The sequence below is a fragment of the Euprymna scolopes genome, chromosome 16 (assembly GCF_053919585.1).
Source record: "Euprymna scolopes isolate OS-2025 chromosome 16, ASM5391958v1, whole genome shotgun sequence".
Classification (NCBI taxonomy): Eukaryota; Metazoa; Mollusca; class Cephalopoda; order Sepiida; family Sepiolidae; genus Euprymna; species Euprymna scolopes.
Window position 1 is genome coordinate 109,810,292 of NC_136497.1, and position 22,646 is coordinate 109,832,937.

Genomic DNA, 22,646 nt, shown 5'->3' on the forward strand with positions numbered 1-22,646 from the left:
CAACGTGGAAATGTCCTGAGCTGGAAAATGTGTGCCTCATAAATTTTCTAAAGTCTCAAGTTGAAATCTGCATTATGTGTCTCAAGTGCTACTTGGATAAGCTCATGTTTTAAGGGATTTTAATAGTGAAAATTTAATTAATTTTTCATGCGAAATCAATTTTAATAAAGTTAAATCTGTCCAAATGCATGCATGCACCCCCCCCCACACACACACACATCAAATACATATTTAGTTCTATTAGTCTCCCCATTTGCTATTATATTATAGAACTAGAATAAGAACTTATGAAATATCCGTATATATATATATATATATATATATATATATATATATATATATATATATATATATATATATATATAAAGAAGATATGTCATAACTTTCATAAAAATTTGTGATATATCCACTTTGGTAATGTTTATTCTTCTCAATAATTTCATACCTATCATTCTGTGGAAAAAATTATTTTTTAATGTAAAAAATGATCAGTTAAAATAGAAAAAAAGAATAGAAAACATATAAATGTTTTATTTTACTTTAAATAAATAATTTTTAGGTCTATTTGATCTACAAGCATTTTGTTCCATAAAGAAAAATTTGGTTTCTTCATTTACCTAGAAATTGTTGATGAAAATTGTTTTTTGGATTTTAAGAAGTAAAATTTAATATCTTTTCTCCTTAATTTCTTGAAACAATTTCTTTTCTTGATGAAATCTTATCAAATGACTTTAATTTTCATATAAATTTAAAAGGTTTAATTCATAAGTTTGTTTACAGAATTCTGCTTATTTACATGTAATTTACTGCATTTTTTTTTTACATTGAAATAACTTAAATTGTTAATCTTTTCTTCCAGTTATAGCTAGAGATGAGCTTGATGATCACCGCAAACATTCAGGTGGTGAATCTCTCGTAGTCCCAGAGAAGGGATCAAGACAAAGGTCAAGGTCACCTGTTGAAGATATTAACCATGGATCATCAAGGACAACTCGATCTCCTGCCCGACACCAAGTGCCTGAGACGTTGTCAAGGTCAGTCTTTCTATCCTCTCAGACTATTAACAACTATTTTCTGTAGTATCAACCAATTTTGATGCCACCACATTTTATTTTTGTGGAGCGATGGAGAGTTTTTCTTTTTTATTTGACTCAGTTCCCTTGGATTTATTTGTTCCATCTCTATTTCTAATTGTATTTATCGGGTTGATATTTTATTACAATTTACCTGTGGTAGATCAGCATATTATTATAGATATTGTTGTAATAAGTTTAATGTTAGTATTTTCATGGATATTTTGACATTTACTTTATTGTATTTTCATGAAATATATCTAGTATTTTTTAATTAATTTTACCTATTTATATATTTATTTTTCAAACTAGGTAAAAATGATGTGCAAACAATTTTAAAATGCACAATCACATTTTAACTTTAATAAAGCAAAAACAAAAAATTATAATCGCCCATTCATTACCAATTATTATATGAAATATTTTTGTGTTTTTTATTTATTACCAATTGTTTAATAATTCATTATTTCACATTATTTAAATTTATTCTTAAGCAATAAATCGGTTGCTCTAATTTTCAGACAAAATCGTGCTATGTCACCAATTCGAGTGCTGCCTACATCACGATCTGCTGGAGGGACCCCTTCAAGTACCCCTTCACCAAAGAAACGACAGCTTCCTTCAATTCCAATTGAAGCCCAGATTGCTAGTAGGGATCGTGGTAAGTTCAGAGTAATAAAAGAGTAAGGATTGTAGAAAGAGTAAAAGTCAAATTGAATACATAGGTCAATTAACTTTGTGCCTGTATTCATAGAAGTCACTTCCTTTTATCTTCTCATTCAGGATTTTATTTGATGTCTTGCTCCACTTTCCAAACTTTCAGTAATGGCAACAAAGGAATATAATTCTCCTATTTTTCTGTCCTTTGTTGCTACAACTGATAGAGCCAGGACTTGTGTGATCAAGACCTGATGGCTGAGTCTCATTGACTTCTGTCATGGCTGGAGAGATAGGAAGATTTACACCACTGTTTACCTCTTCTACCTGGTGTATAAACAGGTTGAGGAGCCCTTTTTATCCTGGGTGCCAGCCTGCCAGTATGTAGTTTTATTCTTGTTTATATTTTATGAGATCCTCATTGTCATGCTGGATGGTTTGAGGAAATAGAACAAGATTTTTTCATTTTTTTTTTCTTTTCAATTTTCAAGCTTAGATATATTTTATTATTGGCCCATAGCGAGAGACAGAACATGAGTGACATATTTGTTTTTCTACACGAAGAAAAAAGGACAATACAAATATACATTGAATATTTTAGACAATATGCCAACACAAGGTCGAATTTCCATATTGCAAGACATAATCTACTGCAGTGCAAACAAAATTTTCATGTGGCAAGACATAATCTGAAGTGGAAACAAAATTTTCATGTGGCAAGACATAATCTGCTGCAGTGCAAACAAAATTTTCATGTGGCAAGACAAAATCTACTGCAGTTCAAACAAAATTTTCATGTGGCAAGACATAATCTGCTGCGGTTCAAACAAAATTTTCATGTGGCAAGACATAATCTGCTGCAGTGAAGACAAAATTTTCATGTGGCAAGACAAAATCTGCTGCAGTGCAAACAAAATTTTCATGTGGCAAGACATAATCTGCTGCAGTGCAAACAAACTTTTCATGTGGCAAGATATAATCTGCTGCAGTGCAAAAAACATTTTCATGTGGCAAGACATAATCTGCTGCAGTGCAAACAAAATTTTTATGTGGCAAGACATAATCTGCAATGAAAAAAAAATTTTCATGTGGCAAGACATAATGTGCTGCAGTGCAAACAAAATTTTCATGTGGCAAGACATAATGTGCTGCAGTGCTAACAAAATTTTCATGTGGCAAGACAAAATCTGATGCAGTTCAAAAAAATTTTTTTGTGGCAAGACATAATCTGCTGCAGTGCAAACAAAATTTTCATGTGGCAAGACATAATCTGCAGTGCAAACAAAATTTTCATGTGGCAAGACATAATCTGCTGCAGTGCAAACAAAATTTTCATGTGGCAAGACATAATCTGCAGTGCAAACAAAATTTTCATGTGGCAAGACACAATCTGCTGCAGTGCAAACAAAATTTTTATGTGGCAAGACATAATCTGCAGTGCAAACAAAATTTTCCTGTGGCAAGACATAATGTGCTGCAGTGCAAACAAAATTTTCATGTGGCAAGACATAATCTGCTGCAGTGCAAACAAAATTTTCATGTGGAAAGACAAAATCTGCTGCAGTGCAAACAAAATTTTCATGTGGCAAGACAAAAACTGCTGCAGTGCAAACAAAATTTTCATGTGGCAAGACATAATCTGCTGCAGTGCAAACAAAATTTTCATGTGGCAAGACATAATCTGCAGCAGTGCAAACAAAATTTTTATGTGGCAAGACATAATCTGCTGCAGTGCAAACAAAATTTTCCTGTGGCAAGACATAATCTGCTGCAGTGCAAATAAAATTTTCATGTGGCAAGACATAATGTGCTGCAGTGCTAACAAGATTTTCATGTGGCAAGACAAAATCTGCTGCAGTACAAACAAAATTTTAATGTGGCAAGACATAATCTGCTGCAGAACAAAAAACATTTTCATGTGGCAAGACATAATCTGCTGCAGTGCAAAAAAAATTTTTATGTGGCAAGACATAATGTGCTGCAGTGCAAACAAAATTTTCATGTGGAAAGACAAAATCTGCTGCAGTGCAAACAAAATTTTCATGTGGCAAGACATAATCTGCTGCAGTGCAAACAAAATTTTCATGTGGAAAGACATAATCTGCAGTGCAAACAAAATTTTCCTGTGGCAAGACATAATGTGCTGTAGTGCAAACAAAATGTTCATGTGGCAAGACATAATCAGCTGCAGTGCAAACAAAATTTTCATGTGGCAAGACAAAATCTGCAGTGCAAACAAAATTTTCATGTGGCAAGACAAAATCCGCTGCAGTGCAAACAAAATTTTCATGTGGCAAGACAAAATCTGAAGTGCAAACAAAATTTTCATGTGGCAAGACAAAATCTGAAGTGCAAACAAAATTTTCATGTGGCAAGACAAAATCTACTGCAGTGCAAACAAAATTTTCCTGTGGCAAGACATAATCTGCTGCAGTGCAAACAAAATTTTCCTGTGGCAAGACATAATCTGCTGCAGTGCAAACAAAATTTTCATGTGGCAAGACAAAATCTACTGCAGTGCAAACAAAATTTTCATGTGGCAAGACAAAATCTACTGCAGTGCAAACAAAATTTTCCTGTGGCAAGACATAATCTGCTGCAGTGCAAACAAAATTTTCATGTGGCAAGACAAAATCTGCAGTGCAAACAAAATTTTCATGTGGCAAGACATAATCTGCAGTGCAAACCAAATTTTCATGTGGCAAGGCATAATCTGCTGCAGTGCAAAGAAAATTTTCATGTGGCAAGACATAATCTGCTGCAGTGCAAACAAAATTTTCATGTGGCAAGACAAAATCTACTGCAGTGCAAACAAAATTTTCCTGTGGCAAGACATAATCTGCTGCAGTGCAAACAAAATTTTCATGTGGCAAGACAAAATCTGCAGTGCAAACAAGATTTTCATGTGGCAAGACATTATCTGCTGCAGTGCAAAAACATGTTCATGTTGCAAAACATAATCTGCTGCAGCGCAAACAAAATTTTCATGTGGCAAGACATAACCTGCTGCAGTGAAGACAAAATTTTCATGTGGAAAGACAAAATCTGCTGCAGTGCAAACAAAATTTTCATGTGGCAAGACATAATCTGCTGCAGTGCAAACAAAATTTTCATGTGGCAAGACATAATGTGCTGCAGTGCTAACAAAATTTTCATGTGGCAAGACAAAATCTGATGCAGTTCAAAAAAATTTTTTTGTGGCAAGACATAATCTGCTGCAGTGCAAAAAAAATTTTCATGTGGCAAGACATAATCTGCAGTGCAAAGAAAATTTTCATGTGGCAAGACATAATCTGCTGCAGTGCAAACAAAATTTTCATGTGGCAAGACATAATCTGCAGTGCAAACAAAATTTTCATGTGGCAAGACACAATCTGCTGCAGTGCAAACAAAATTTTTATGTGGCAAGACATAATCTGCAGTGCAAACAAAATTTTCCTGTGGCAAGACATAATGTGCTGCAGTGCTAACCAAATTTTCATGTGGCAAGACAAAATCCGCTGCAGTGCAAACAAAATTTTCATGTGGCAAGACAAAATCTACTGCAGTGAAGACAAAATTTTCCTGTGGCAAGACATAATGTGCTGCAGTGCTAACAAAATTTTCATGTGGCAAGACAAAATCTGCTGCAGTTCAAACAAAATTTTCATGTGGCAAGACATAATCTGCTGCAGTGCAAACAAAATTTTCATGTGGCAAGACTTAATCTGTAGTGCAAACAAAATTTTCATGTGGCAAGACAAAATCTACTGCAGTGCAAATAAAATTTTCCTGTGGCAAGACATAATCTGCTGCAGTGCAAACAAAATTTTCATGTGGCAAGACATAATCTGCTGCAGTGCAAACAAAATTTTCATGTGGCAAGACATAATCTGTAGTGCAAACAAAATTTTCATGTGGCAAGACAAAATCTACTGCAGTGCAAACAAAATTTTCATGTGGCAAGATATAATCTGCTGCAGTGCAAACAAACTTTTCATGTGGCAAGACATAATCTGCTGCAGTGCAAACAAAATTTTGATATAGCAAGACATAATCTGCTGCAGGTCAAACAAAATTTTCATATGGCAAGACATAATCTGCTGCAGTGCAAAAAACATTTTCATGTGGCAAGACATAATCTGCTGCAGTGCAAACAAAATTTTTATGTGGCAAGACATAATCTGCAGTGCAAACAAAATTTTCCTGTGGCAAGACATAATGTGCTGTAGTGCAAAAAAAATGTTCATGTGGCAAGACATAATCAGCTGCAGTGCAAACAAAATTTTCATGTGGCAAGACATAATCTGCAGTGCAAAGAAAATTTTCATGTGGCAAGACAAAATCCGCTGCAGTGCAAACAAAATTTTCATGTGGCAAGACAAAATCTGAAGTGCAAACAAAATTTTCCTGTGGCAAGACAAAATCCGCTGCAGTGCAAACAAAATTTTCATGTGGCAAGACATAATCTGCAGTGCAAACAAAATTTTCATGTGGCAAGACAAAATCTACTGCAGTGCAAACAAAATTTTCCTGTGGCAAGACATAATCTGCTGCAGTGCAAACAAAATTTTCATGTGGCAAGACATAATCTGCAGTGCAAACAAAATTTTCATGTGGCAAGACACAATCTGTTGCAGTGCAAAGAAAATTTTCATGTAGCAAGACATAATTTGCTGCAGTGCAAACAAAATTTTCATGTGGCAAGACATTATCTGCTGCAGTGCAAAAACATTTTCATGTGGCAAAACATAATCTGCTGCAGTGCAAACAAAATTTTCATGTGGCAAGACATAATCTGCAGTGCAAACAAACTTTTCCTGTGGCAAGACATAATGTGCTGCAGTGCAAACAAAATTTTCATGTGGCAAGACATAATCTGCTGCAGTGCAAACAAAATTTTCATGTGGCAAGACATAATCTGGAGTGCAAACAAAATTTTCATGTGGAAAGACAAAATCTGCTGCAGTGCAAACAAAATTTTCATGTGGCAAGACATAATCTGCTGCAGTGCAAACAGAATTTTCATATGGCAAGACATAATCTGCTGCAGTGCAAACAAAATTTTCATGTGGCAAGACATAATCTGCTGCAGTGCAAACAAAACTTTCATGTGGCAAGACATAATCTGCTGCAGTGCAAACAAAATTTTCATGTGACAAGACATAATCTGCTGCAGTACAAAAAACATTTTCATGTGGCAAGACATAATCTGCTGCAGTGCAAACAAAATTTTTATGTTGCAAGACATAATCTGCAGTGCAAACAAAATTTTCCTGTGGCAAGACAAAATCTGCTGCAGTGCAAACAAAATTTACATGTTGCAAGACATAATCTGTTGCAGTGCTACCAAAATTTTCATGGGGCAAGACAAAATCTCCTGCAGTTCAAACAAAATTTTCATTTGGCAAGACATAATCTACGGCAGTGCAAACAAAATTTTCATGTGGCAAGACATAATCTGTAGTGCAAACAAAATTTTCATGTGGCAAGACAAAATCTACTGCAGTCCAAACAAAATTTTCATGTGGTAAGACATAATCTGCTGCAGTGCAAACAAAATTTTCATGTGGCAAGACATAATCTGCTGCAGTGCAAAAAACATTTTCATGTGGCAAGACAAAATCTGCTGCAGTGCAAACAAAATTTTCCTGTGGCAAGACAAAATCTGCTGCAGTGCAAACAAAATTTTCATGTGGCAAGACATAATCTGCTGCAGTGCAAACAGAATTTTCATGTGGCAAGACACAATCTGCTGCAGTGCAAACAAATTATCATGTGGCAAGACATAATCTACTGCAGTGCAAACAAAATTTTTATGTTACAAGACATAATCTGCTGCAGAGCAAACAAAATTTTCATGTGGCAAGACATAATCTCCTGCAGTGCAAACAAAATTTTCCTGTGGCAAGACATAATCTGCTGCAGTGCAAACAAAACTTTCATGTGGCAAGACATAATCTGCTGCAGTGCAGGCAAAATTTTCATGTGGCAAGACATAATCTGCTGCAGTGCAAACAAAATTTTCATGTGGCAAGACATAATCTGCTGCAGTGCAAACAAAATTTTTATGTGGCAAGACATAATCTGCAGTGCAAACAAAATTTTCCTGTGGCAAGACATAATCTGCTGCAGTGCAAACAAAATTTTCATGTGGTAATACATAATTTTCTGCAGTGCAAACAAAATTTTCATGTGGCAAGACATAATCTGCTGCACTGCAAACAATTTTTCATGTGGCAAGACATAATCTGCTGCAGTGCAAACAAAATTTTCCTGTGGCAAGACATAATGTGCTGCAGTGCAAACAAAATTATCATGTGGCAAGATAAAATCTGCTTCAGTGCAAACAAAATTTACATGTGGTAAGACATAATTTGCTTCAGTGCAAACAAAATTTTCATGTGGCAAGACATAATCTGCTGCAGTGCAAACAAAATTTTCATGTGGCAAGACATAATCTGCAGTGCAAACAAAGTTTTCATGTAGCAAGACATAATCTGCTGCAGTGTAAACAAAAGTTTCATATGGCAAGACACAATCTGCTGCAGTGCAAACAAAATTTTCATGTGGCAAGACATAATCTGCTGCAGTACAAACAAAATTTTCATGTGGCAAGACATAATCTGCAGTGCAAACCACGTTTTCATGTAGCAAGACATAATCTGCTGCAGTGCAAACAAAATTTTCATTTGGCAAGACATAATCCGCTGCAGTGAAAACAAAATTTTCATGTGGCAAGACATCATCTGCTGCAGTATAATCAAAATTTTCATGTGGTAAGACATAATCTGCTGCAGTGCAAACAAAATTTTCATGTGGCAATACATAATCTGCTGCAGTGCAAACAAAATTTTCATGTTGAAAGACATCATCTGCTGCAGTGCAAACAAAATTTTCATGTGGCAAGACATAATCTGCAGTGCAAACAAAATTTTCATGTGGCAAGACATAATCTGTTGTAGTGCAAACAAAATTTTCATGTGGAAAGACATCATCTGCTGCAGTGCAAACAAAATTTTCCTTTTGCAAGACATAATCTGCTGCAGTGCAAACAAAATTTTCATGTGGCAAGACATAATCTGCTGCAGTGCAAACAAAATTTTCATGTGGCAAGACATAATCTGCTGCAGTGCAAACAAAATTTTCATGTGGCAAGACATAATCTGCTGCAGTGCAAACAAAATTTTCATGTGGCAAGACATAATCTGCTGCAGTGCAAACAAAATTTTCATGTGGCAAGACATAATCTGCTGCAGTGCAAACAAACTTTTCATGTGGCAAGACATAATCTGCTGCAGTGCAAACAAAATTTACATGTGGCAAGACATAATCTGCTGCAGTGCAAACAAAATTTTCATGTGGCAAGACATAATCTGCTGCAGTGCAAACAAAATTTTCATGTGGCAAGACATAATCTGCTGCAGTGCAAACAAAATTTTCATGTGGCAAGACATAATCTGCTGCAGATCAAACAAAATTTTCATGTGGCAAGACATAATCTGCTGCAGTGCAAACAAAATTTTTATGTGGCAAGACATAATCTGCTGCAGTGCAAACAAAATTTTCATGTGGCAAGACAAAATCTGCTGCAGTGCAAACAAAATTTTCATGTGGCAAGACATAATCTGCTGCAGTGCAAACAAAATTTTCATGTGGCAAGACATAATCTGCTGCAGTGCAAACAAAATTTTCATGTGGCAAGACATAATCTGCTGCAGTGCAAACAAAATTTTCATGTGGCAAGACATAATCTGCTGCAGTGCAAACAGAATTTTCATGTTGCAAGGCATAATTTGCTGCAAACAAAATTCGGGCGAATCAGCACACACACTTTACTTGATCTTCAGGATTTTTTTAATGTATTTTTTATTTATTTTTTATTTATTTTTTTATTTTTTTTTTTGTGTTTTTATTTATTTTTATTGTTTTATTTATTCATTTTTTTATTTAATTTATTTCTTATTATTTATTTATTTTTTATTTAAAGTCAGTGCAGAAATCCTTAATTAAGGAATATAATGATCCCACTATAGCAGAGGCACTACACATAGAGACAGAGAAGGCAACTTGCAAGCAAATTGAAGTTATGCACACCACAGTAATATGGAGCAGTATGCATGCAATTCGAATTAAGAACAATAAAAAGCCAACACAATGTAGATATTGTAGTAAAGGACATCCTCGAGGTGTGGTCCCAGCAAAAAGAAAATTATACATGAACGTTTCCAGTTCAACTTTTTACAGGAAATTGGTAGTGATGCATTTTGGTCATTTTCTAAATATATGTACAAAGGATTTATCTCTCTAAATTCTGGTGTAGTTGAATATCTGAAACAGATCTCCATAATCCTTAATTTGCAAAGCTTTGACGGGTATGTGCAATTTATATTGCAATCAAGTTGATCTTCTGATTAAGATTTCACAGACGTCGCAGTTATTGACTGCAAAAAACTGATCTCCAGCAAAATTGCTGAATGTCTAACAAATATGGCAGCACTAATCTGCAAGTAGCAACTTGGCAATGAGCAGACAATAATAGCATTACAGCAGTACAAGGAGAGATCGAATATACACACACAACAGGTTCATTAGCTGGGTCTTGCCTACGAAGTTGTGGCCTCATGAAAACCCACCAGAGATAGCAGCAAGGTCCCTTTCCATGCATGACATGGCACTACAACTACCTTGATAGTATACAACTGACAATCAGGTACTCTCAACCTGCAAGACAAGACCGGCCCAGACCAGTTGAGTGAGCGCAAGTGGCATGCAACCAAACCCAATTTGCTCAAAAAGAAGTTGGGGATAGGGGAACAGCATTCAGTGTCAGCAAACAAGGCCAAGCACAGGGTGGCTCCGGTGTGTTAAGTGTTATGGACACTGTGAAAAGAAACTTTTTATTTTTATTTTCATTGAATTCTATTCCAGTTGCATTTTAATATTAAATTGCTTATCATACTATATTACATGTGTTCATGTTTCTTGTATCAATTACCTTATCCTGTATGTTCCTTGTAAACATCATTACAGAATTCTGGAAATATACACTGAACCAAAATGAATTCTAGACAAAATACAGTGCCGGCAAAAAGAAAGTCCGCACTTGTAATTTTTTCAAAAACTGCAAATTTAAGCTAAATATAATGTAACTATTAAAACAAATTTAAGCTAAATATAATGTAACTATTAAAACAAATTTAAGCTAAATATAATGTAACTATTAAAGCAAATTTAAGCTAAATATAATGTAACTATAAAAACAATTTTAAGCTAAATTTAATGTAACTATTAAAACAATTTTAAGCTAAATTTAATGTAACTATAAAAACAAATTTAAGCTAAATTTAATGTAACTATAAGAACAAATTTAAGCTAAATTTAATGTAACTATTAAAACAAACTCATTTGATTTGTCTTTTATTCTTCTATAATTTTACCTGTACATATTTGACTTTTAATTGAAATATTCTAGTTTTCATATCAATCTAAAAAATAACTTCAACTTGAGGAGGCAAAAAGAAAGTCCGCAGCAAGAAATTCGCTTAAAATCAGCTTAAATTATTGCCCTTAAATCAGCAACAAAACATCTTTAATCGTAATTGTTGTTATTCCAGGTTATACAACGTAACATTTAGTCCATATGCCACAACTTTCTTTTAGTGATCGTCAGGAGCTCATTAATCTCCACCCTTTCTGGTTTATCCAATCGAGAAATCGGCCGCAGATTGAAATGTGATGAAAAAACAGTATGAAAGACTGTGCAAAAGCACCAAAGCACCGGCAGTGTTCGTCATGTCCCTAAATCAGGTCGTAGTAGAATTACTTCTAACAGGGAAGACAATGCTATCAAGATCCGCAGCCTAAGGAAAAGATTTGAAATGGCTCCCCGAATCCAACAACAGTGCAATCTTGTTAAAAAGCGCTTTCTACTGTCAAGAACAAGACCTCAATCCTATCGAAAACACATTACATCAAGCAACAGCTATGCAATGATAAAATTTCAAATTCGGAAGAACTTTGGACAAAAATTAAAGAAAAGTTGGATGCCCTTTCCCCGGAGTATTGCTGCAGTCTAATTAAAGGAATTCCCAAAAGATTGCAGGCTGTCAAATTGCAGAAGGGCTATTATTAACTAGTTGATTGTGTTCCTGTTGTATTTGTGTTGCATTAATATCCTAAAGTTACATTTAAATAACAATTTTCCATGGTGCGGACTTTCTTATTGCCTCCTCAATTTTAAGTTATTTTTTTAATTGACATGAACATTAGAATATTCCAATTAAAAGTCAAATATGAACAGGTAAAATTATAGAAGAATAAAAGGCAAATCAAATGAGGTAGTGTTTGTTTAAACAGTTATATTAAATTTAGCTTAAATTTGCAGTGTTTGAAAAAATTACAAGTGCGGACTTTCTTTTTGCCGCCTGTGTATAAATGTTGATTTGTGTTCAGTATTACCAGCTTTGAATCAATCAATCAGCATTATGCTTTGAATCAATCAATCAGCATTATGCTTTGAATCAATCAATCAGCATTATGCTTTGAATCAATCAATCAGCATTATGCTTTGAATCAATCAATCAGCATTATGCTTTGAATCAATCAATCAGCATTATGCTTTGAATCAATCAATCAGCATTATGCTTTGAATCAATCAATCAGCATTATGCTTTGAATCAATCAATCAGCATTATGCTTTGAATCAATCAATCAGCATTATGCTTTGAATCAATCAATCAGCATTATGCTTTGAATCAATCAATCAGCATTATGCTTTGAATCAATCAATCAGCATTATGCTTTGAATCAATCAATCAGCATTATGCTTTGAATCAATCAATCAGCATTATGCTTTGAATCAATCAATCAGCATTATGCTTTGAATCAATCAATCAGCATTATGCTTTGAATCAATCAATCAGCATTATGCTTTGAATCAATCAATCAGCATTATGCTTTGAATCAATCAATCAGCATTATGCTTTGAATCAATCAATCAGCATTATGCTTTGAATCAATCAATCAGCATTATGCTTTGAATCAATCAATCAGCATTATGCTTTGAATCAATCAATCAGCATTATGCTTTGAATCAATCAATCAGCATTATGCTTTGAATCAATCAATCAGCATTATGCTTTGAATCAATCAATCAGCATTATGCTTTGAATCAATCAAATAGTGCACTGTTAACTTCTTACACACTACATGCAATGCTTTAAGCAAACTACAACACTTTTTTTCAAAATATTTGTAAGATTCTAATGAACTATTTCAAAATTTATAATTGAAAACTTTTATTATGAAATAAAATCAATTTTTTTTTTGCTTTTAGTTACTCAAGATCTTGAAGAACGTGCAAGACAGATGAAATTAAAGATGAAAATGAATGCACAATACAGACATGGGCGCGGTCCAAGTAGTCATGCTGCCCCATCATCTGACAGTGAAATAGCCCATCATCACCATCGTGGACGATTGCGTGATGGAGACTATCGAGATCGGCATGATCGATATGATATGCATGGGCATCATAGTCGTGGTCGTGATTTAGAACGGGGACACAGATCTCGACGAAGAAAAGGTAACATGTCTAATTAAGTTATGAAATAGGATCTTGATTATCACATATTAACTAACCCATATCCAGGCTTTACTCAGGAAATTATATTAACAACCTGTTGTCAATTTTGAACTATTAAATTTTGTATTTGCAAATTTCAATCTTTCAATAAGAAACTATTTTTGTATTTTTACATTTGTTTTCATCACTTGATTTATGTATTCAATCAATAAAAACATGCAACTTCTTATTTCACTCACTTCACCTTGGCAATTGATTCATTTTAAAATTTTCTTTGCATTAATTTGTATGAAAAATTATCTTCCATTGCATATTAAATGAAATAGGGGAAAACAATATTAGTGTTAATATAAATTAGAATTAGAAATTCTTAATAATAATATCAGTAGAAGTAAGTAGCAATATTATTTTTTTTTTATTATTGCAACAAATGTTTATCTATGTATGCATATGAAATTTATACCAGGACAACAAATAGACATGGAATTTAATATTAGTGGTAATAGCATTATCAGTATACAAAGTTTTCATGAGTTTATTTATTTTTATTTGTTATTTCACATTCTCTATCCTTTTCTGTCTTTTTCTAATTTCATTTAATTTAGTATATTATTTTCTCTCCTGTCTCTTCTATTATAAGCCTCTCTCTCTCTCTCTCTCTCTCTCTCTCTCTCTCTCTCTCTCTCTCTCTAACTCTCTTTTCTATCTCAAAAACTAAATCTATGTGTATCTATGAAGTTTAAGCGAGAACATCATGCAGACCTGTGGGATTTAATATTAGTAATAATAGTATTATCGGTATAAAGCAAATATCAAGATAAAATGAAAAACTGTTTTCAATATGAATGAAAAAGTAAACACAAAAAAAAGAAATGTTTATGAGGTAAATAATTACAAGCAACATTTTTGTTGTCATTTGACATTGTATGAAACAGAAAAGACATTAACTGAAAATAAAAATAAAATTTAAATTAATAGAAGCTAGAAAATCAGAATTTTTTTGTTCATCTTTATGTGTAATTATGCTGGATCAATAATGATGATGAAGCTGCTCTTTGTAAAAATAAGTTCACACAGATCTACAGGAAGTAGGTAATTTATCTATATTTCATTTCCTGTAGATCTGCGTGAATTTTTTAAAACTGTTTAATTTACAAAGTAGATTTATTTATAAAATACGTAAAGCCGCTTTCAGGACTGCCAGCAACCATTGTAAGAAAGTAATAAAGAACGCAAGAGAGTTGTATGCTCTGTCCGTCAAGTCCAAAGTAGCTGAGCAGCGGCTTGGTTCCCACCAGTTTTGGCAAATTGCAAACAGAATCCTGAACAGAAGCATGTGCTCTATCCCAACTATCATCAATGGGCCTGAGTTAATCTCGTCAGCATCAGACAAAGCCAAACTCTTTGCCAAGAACTTTGCAGCCAGTTCTATCCTTTGCGACCAAGGCCACCAACCCCCAATATTTCCCCCTGTATCAGAAAACACACTATGTGATATACAAATATCTGTATGTGATGTTGCCAAGCTAATCAAAAACCTTGATTCCAGTAAAGCAACCGGCCCTGACGGTATTCCAATTATAGTACTCAAAAAAGTTCAACCAGAACTAGCACCCATACTTACAAAACTGTTTAAACGTTGTCTTAAGGAGAATTGCTTCCCATCACCCTGGAAAATCTCATCAGTATGCCCTGTATTTAAGAATTCAGGTGATCGTTCATCCCCCTCTCAGTACAGGCCAATAAGTCTCCTGTGCGTCATGAGTAAGTTGCTGGAATCTGTGTTAAATAGAGAAGTAATCAACCATCTCAGCAAAAATAACCTTCTTAGTGACACACAATATGGTTTCCGTTCTGCTAGATCTACAGCAGATGTGCTTACAGTTATATCTCATAGGATTAGCGAATCTCTCAACAGAGGCAACCTTTCTAGGGCAATTGCTCTTGACATATCAAAGGCCTTTGATAGGGTATGGCATAAAGGTTTACTTCACAAGATCTCCAGCTATGGTATAGCTGGAAATGTCTTCTCAATTATTAAATCATTTCTCTCTGATAGGTTCATAAGAGTAGTAGTTGATTGGCAAAAATCAGAAGCTCTTAGTATTAATGCTGGAGTCCCTCTTGTCCCTCTTTTCCTGATCTACATTAATGATCTTCCAAATCACATCCTTACATCATTCGTAGACATTTTTGCTGACGACACTACCATCTATGGTAGCATATCTAAGGCAGTAAACGACCAAGTTCTCTCCGATTCTCTCTCCTCTGATCTTGATCACGTTGTACAATGGGGAAAGGAGTGGCTGATTACTTTTAATGCATCTAAAACCAAGCTTTTATCTTTACATCATCAACGTTCTGATCCCTATCTGGCATCAATTAAAATGAATGGCTCTCGTCTTGGGGAGGCCTCAAGTTTTGACAGGCTTCTGGGCTTGACCTTTACTCCTGATCTTAAATGGAATACGTACATCAAATCTGTTGTCCAAGGCCGCTGGAAAAATGGTCGGATCCTTCTATCGATTCAGTAGATATCTCACTGCTGATGCAATTCTCTATCTATATAAGAGCCAGATACGTCGAAGGATGAAATACTGTTGCCACATATGGGTAGGAGCTGCTAGAAAAGACTTGTCCTGCCTTGATAGGGTTCAAAATAGACTTCATGGCCTGGTGGGAGATGTCCTTTTCTCTTCGCTGCAACCTCTATCTCACAGAAGAGATGTTGCGAGTTTGTCTCTGCTTTATCGTTATTTTCATGGAAAGTGTTCGACTGAGCTTCAATCTATGGTCCCCCCTCGCCAAACTTTCACAAGAAACACTAGACTAGCTGAAAACATTATCAATAATTTTCCCCACTCTTTATCTGTGCCTAAACCTAAACATAGATTCCATGATCAAAGCTTCTTTCTTAGAACTGCATGCCTGTGGAATTGTCTTCCGTTTTCCTGCTTTCCAGCTGTCTATAATATGGTTGTCTTCAAGTCCAATTTACCGAACTTCCATTACTATCGATTACTATATTGTCCTTTTGACTACTCTATACTCTTTAACCCTTATCCTTGAGTGGCCTATCGGCCTTGATAAGTGGTGACGCCTATATAATAAAAAAAAAAAAAATTATGGAAAATTCTCAGGAAAGAAAATATTTCCATGATAATGAAAACATAGTCAAATGGTTTCTTATTTGCGTCTGACTTTGACGATCTGAATGATATGCATCTATAGATTGAATTGTCTAATTACAAGATATCTCAACTATTTGGAAGTCATTGTTTTAATTTTCTTCTATTTATTTATGTGAAATGAATGAAATTTATAATACCATGATATAAGTGGAATATGAATTTGTTATGTTAACTAGTGGGGAGACTCAACATTGCCCAGGATTGAATGAGGATCAACTAATGCTTCACACTCTCATTGTCATCGAAATCGGTGAATATAAAAAACTTACTGTTGATTTTATATACCTCATATTTCTGCTTGTGTGGTGATAATGGCTTGAATTTATGTTTAAAATAAAAAGTCAAGTATCATAGTTCAATTGTGCATTAAACACAAACATTCATTTCAAATGCGCCCCTGTCATATCAAAGAACCTACTGTTGATTTTATATGCCAAGCCTTTCTGCTTGTGTGGTAATAAAACTTCTCAAATGCACTTGTTCCTTCTTTCATCGGATTTTTCAATTATCGATTATCGATACTTATTGGAGACATTCCCATACAAAATCTATTTAAGAACACTGTTAAATACATAAAGTACATTTGTGTGAAATTTCATAAAAATCGACCCAGCCATTTCAGATTCATAGGGAACGAATTCATGCATGCACACGCACACAAAGTTCTTTTTATATGATAGTAGAGATAGAGATATGTAACATTCTGTTGAAAAGTTCATAGTGAACTGCAACGCTATAACTAGAATCGTCCATTTTCTATTTGTTGTTAGAAAAGCTATGTAGAAGGTGATTAACAAATATCACTTATCACAATGTTCATTACTAATAGTAAAGAGTTTTTTTTTTTTGAAATGTTAGCTTTTGAACTGAAATATTTATCAAAGCAATGACTTTTATCTCTAGTGTTTTCTAATTTTTTATTTTATGCTATGAATAATTTATACTTCTAATTTATTACACCATTTGTTTATTTTTTGTTTTTTTAAACAAAGCTTTTTCATATGAATTGTGTGAATTCATTAATGTTTCTATATTTCTGTTTGTGTTTTGTAGAATTCAGCCCTGATGTTTCCGACGACAACCTACCAAGTGATGCATCCGAAACAAGTGACATGTCGGAAGTGTCCAAAGTTAGTACAATCAGTATGCGTTCTACACAGTCGGAAAGACCCCACAGAAAATTTAGGTAGCTATTAGTTTTTCTAATACATGTTATATTAAAATTGCCTTCATATGCAGTGAAATTATAAAAGTTAAATTATATATGTACTAGCAGAACGTGTGTACTGCCGTTGCCCAGTGAAAATATGATAAAAAACCAGAACAGTTATGGTGAACTCCTCCCCAAAAACGAAATAACCATTGATTATTTGTTGCATTATCATATGTGAGTCGTGCAAATTATTGACTATGGAGAAACAGCTAAAATGATATTAACACAGAACACAGATAGATGGTGATAGTTACTAGTGGTAGCCATTTTCGACTCAAGAAAATTGCTGACACTGGTTGCAGTGACCAAAATAAAAACATCTGGCTTCGACTATCTTGCATTGTCTGGCAGTGGCAGCTAGTGGAATCCACTGGCTGTCATTGTTGGCCTTGGTGGTTACTGGCGATTAATGTTGTTTCAGAGCATTTACTTCTATTTACAACTATCACACAGCTACCGAGAGAGTAGGCCAGTGAACATAACAGCATGACGTCATTACCAGATTAACATGTAGGTAAAGGCATGAAGGTGCCTAAAGTTTCCGGTGTTCAACCATGTGGCCATAAAACAATTCTCCATTTAGATCATTATTACAAGTATCATAATTGCACATTGGAATAATTTTAATATAACAAAATATAGTTAGTGAACTAGTTTTCAAACTTTTATTTCTATCAAAGGAACTTTGATTTCTATCGAAGGAAGCCAAATATTTTATTTTATTTATTTTTTTAAACTGCAAAACAAACAATTTTTATATAAGAATATTTTTCAGTCCGTTCTTTTAATAATAAATAAAACTTTTCATTGAGTATTTCCAAATATCTTAAAGTTAGAACCTTTTTTCACAACAGTTTTTTTTTGTTTTATTTTTGTTGCTTTGGTTTTTGGGTTTTTTTTCACTAAAACGATCGATGAATTCAATATTTTAGCACTGGGCATAAGATACCATAAAAATTTAATTTAACTTGAAAATCATATCTAAAATATAGGACGGTGCATACACTGCACAAGCACCATTATTATTATTATTGGCTCACATGGAGCTTTCACACAAGTCATCAAAGATCTGATTGGAAGCCTGTAGTGTTCTCTGGAAGCTGAGTGACAACAAGTCTCTCCAGACGTCCAACTATCTCCTCCTCCTTCGAGATAATTTGCAAATAAATTTGCATCAGCGCAACAGCCTCTTACCATTGATTTCTCGCTGGCAGTGGCCATTGATCTATACTGGAATTTGTGTGGTACTAAACCTCCCCAAAATTCCAGTTCTCATTGCGCTTGTCCAGCGGAGGTCTGGTCAGCACTCCATCCTCCTTGACCCTTCTCGGTTCTTTGGTATCATTTTTTTTTGGGAGGGGCAGTGATGAGATAATGGGAGGGGATGCGTGACGGGGGTGTAGAACTTGTAAATATGCAGCTTCAGTGTTCTTCATTCCCTGTAGCGCTTCTTCATTATATTGTATACTTGTATTATTCTCTGCATTCAAGGATTTTCCTTAATATTTTAGCCATTTTCATTATCGTTAGTCGTTCTATTTTTGCAACCATTCCTCTGATTCCAATTTCTCCCATTCTTTTTTCAAAGTTTTTTGGAATTGTTCCTAGTGCTCCTACAGGTATTATTTTGATTTTCTTCATCATCCAAATCCCTTTTAACTCTCTGGCTAGCTCTGTGATTTGCTCCGTTTCTCCTTTTCTTTCATACTTACCCTGTGGTTAGCTGAGACAGCAAAATCTACAATTCGACAGGATTTTTCTTTCTTGTTAATTATTACATCTGGTCTAACAAGAGCTTGGATAGGTTTGTCTGTCTGTATGTCCATGTTCCATAGGATTTTGTGGTTCTCATTTTCGAGTACTGTTGCGGGTTTATGCTTGTACCATTTGTCTGTACGTCCAAAATTCCCAGTGCACTGCTCTCCCTACTTATTTGTGCCTGTTTTTGTATTCCTTTTGGGCCAGTTTGCTGTATTCACTTACTATATGGTTTATCGTTTCGTCTCTTTGTCCACAGAGTCTGCATTTGCTGCTTTCTTGTGTTTTATCGATATTTGCTTTTAAAACTAATTTAGCTGATGTTGAAGCATTTCTCTTAACAAATACCCCGGATATCTTAGCACTAAGTAAGACTAACCTACACCCCTCCATTCCCTCTAACCACTTTAACATGCCTGGATATCTCCCACTCTGCTGTAAGGACTCTGACAGACACATGCACGGACTTGGAGTTTACATTCGTAATACCCTCCCCCTGACTAGAGAAACAAACCTAGAAACAGATGATCAAACCTTTATGTGCTTTAGACTAAACATGCAACACAATATAGCTACTATTATTTTCTCTACCGCTCTCTCTCGACTCAGGACTGCACCATAATAAACAAAGTATCTGACAGCATAGACACGGCACTGTCCCTTGACACTAGCGCACAAATACATGTATTTGGTGACTTTAATGTCCACCACAAAAACTGGCTTGAATTCTCTACTTACACAGATGCAGCGGGCAGCACAACTCATAGCTTCACTATATCTCACTCCCTATCATAAATTGTTACGTTTCCAACCCGTTTCCCTGACCAGGAAGAACAACACGCATCACTTCTAGATCTGTTTTTGACCACAGTTCCCGATGACTGCATAACGAAGGCCCACAGCCCACTCGGGAACGCTGATCATGCAGTGATAATGGTTGAAATCGCCCTAAACTCTAGAGCCAAAACTGAAGAGCCAGTGCTCAAAACAACGAGATATTATAAAAAGGCTGACTGGGAAGCCATCAGGAAACTAATCAGAGATGCCCCATGGAGAAATTATTTTCTCTCCCTGCTGAACAGTGTGCAAACGAGACCACTGACTGGTTCAAAACTGCAATCGAAGCGCATGTTCCCATGCGGAAATTTTATAGTTTACGTCGACTTGCGCAACTGCCATTGCTCAAAAGCAGCATGCATACCGTAGGTTTAACTGATATAAGTCCAGTTCAAACAGACTGAAGTATATAGAAGCTAGAAATAACGTTAAGAAAGAAATAGCGACAACTAAGAGAGAATTTACGGAAACCACTAAAAAGCTCATCGAAGCACAAAAACTAGGAACTCGAGACTTCTGGAAAATCTACAACAGTGTAGTAAATAATGGGCAATCAACAATTCCCCCACTAACCAACAATCACGAGGTTGTCTCCTCAGCAACCGACAAGACTAACATGCTTGCCAGTTGGTTTGCCTCAAACTCCACACTGGACCCTTCCAACCACCCCCTACCTGACTTTCCTATGCAGACAGACGCCATGCTAGACGATCTGAAAACCACCCCTGCTCAGGTGCATGCTATCATAAAAAGCCTTGACACTTCAAAAGCATGTGGACCTGATCTTATCCCAGCTGTGCTATTAAAAAAGTGCTCAGCCGAAGTAGCTCCAGTTCTCTCCAAACTCTACAACAAATGCCTTAATGAAGCTTGCTTTCCGGCTGTTGGAAAACTGCTTCTGTTGTACGAGTATTCAAGAATTCTGGCGAAAGGACTGACCTATCAAATTATCGGCTCATTAGCCTCCTCCCACTTTTTGCCAAAATATTTGAGACCTTAATTAACCATGCTCTAGTCCATCACTTTACAGATGCTAAACTTCTGACTGACAAACAATATGGATTTAGACAAGCCCGTTCCACAGCAGACATCCTAACTGTAATCTCTGAACGTATATACCATTCACTGGACAAAGCGGGGAGGGCAGAGCGGTAGCTCTAGATATATCTAAGGCTTTTGATAGGGTATGGCATGAGGGTCTCCTCAGGAAAATTAGATCATACGGTATCACTGGTAAAATACTTAACATAATTAAATCCTTCTTAGATAAGAGAAAAATCCAGGTTGTCCTCGACGGTCATACATATAAACAATATGATATAAATGCGGGGGTGCCCCAGGGTTCTATCCTTGGACCTCTATTGTTCCTGATATTCATAAATGACCTCCCTGACAAAATTGCCTCTGAGATTGGTATATATGCTGATGACACTACACTCTATGGCAGGCACGACAGGAAGACGAATGAACACATTTCTAAAGAAATGGCAGAAACACTAGAGGAAGACCTCCAATCTGTGGTGGAATGGGGACAAAAGTGGTTGGTCGCGTTCAATGCTGCCAAGACTAAACTAGTTTCATTCAATAACTACAAGAAACCCTCTCTACCACCTATAGCAATGGCCAATGACTTTATCTGAGAGTACATCTTTCAAACTCCTTGGCCTAATTTTCACAGGAAACATGAGTTGGAACAATTACATTGAAGGCATTGCCAGGGCCGCTGCAAGAAAGGTGAGCTTTCTCTACCGTGCTAGACAACTACTAACACCCGAAAGTATCCTGTACCTCTATAAGGCCACCATTCGCCCATGTATGGAGTATTGCTGTCACATCTGGGCTGGTGCATCTGGTACTAGTCTCTCGCTCCTTGACCAGGTTCAAAAGAGAGTCGCAAACCTGATAAGCCCTGAACTGGCATCTAAGCTTCAGCCTCTGTCCCATCGACGAAATGTTGCATCCCTCTGCCTTTTCTACAAGTATTTTAGTGGTGAATGCTCTGACGAACTGCAATCACTTGTGCCCCCACGACGTGAACACCCTCGACAAATCCGATAGGCTGCTAAATCCCACCCCCACACTGTAGAGATCCCTAGATGTAAAAGATCTTTTTACGCCAATAGTTTCTTCCCCAGAACCGCTAGACTCTGGAATTCCATTCCAGGTCCCTGCTTCCCCAACAGTACTGACGTGCAGAAATTCAAGTGTAACGTGAACCGACATCTTGCTGCCCAAATCCCTACATAGTACCCCAATAGTTGTTGCCCCTGATAGTAGCCCCCTTACACCAAAGTGGTAATTTGCCTTGTTTGGGGTGAAAATGTAGTAAAAAAAAAAATTAAAAAAAAGAT

General features: G+C 35.6%; 1 protein-coding gene across 7 annotated transcripts in view; it reads left to right on the forward strand.

The window, feature by feature from the left end:
* The window catches only part of LOC145296047 (regulating synaptic membrane exocytosis protein 2-like), an 874,180-nt gene that overhangs the window by 761,440 nt on the left and 90,094 nt on the right, over positions 1–22,646 (forward strand). For all 7 annotated transcript variants that reach the window (XM_080142091.1, XM_080142092.1, XM_080142093.1 and 4 more), the window contains 4 exons: positions 860–1,034; positions 1,595–1,734; positions 13,048–13,296; positions 17,541–17,673. In XM_080142091.1, the coding sequence (XP_079998217.1) occupies positions 860–1,034; positions 1,595–1,734; positions 13,048–13,296; positions 17,541–17,673 (697 nt within the window). The remainder of the gene's footprint in view (positions 1–859; positions 1,035–1,594; positions 1,735–13,047; positions 13,297–17,540; positions 17,674–22,646) is intronic.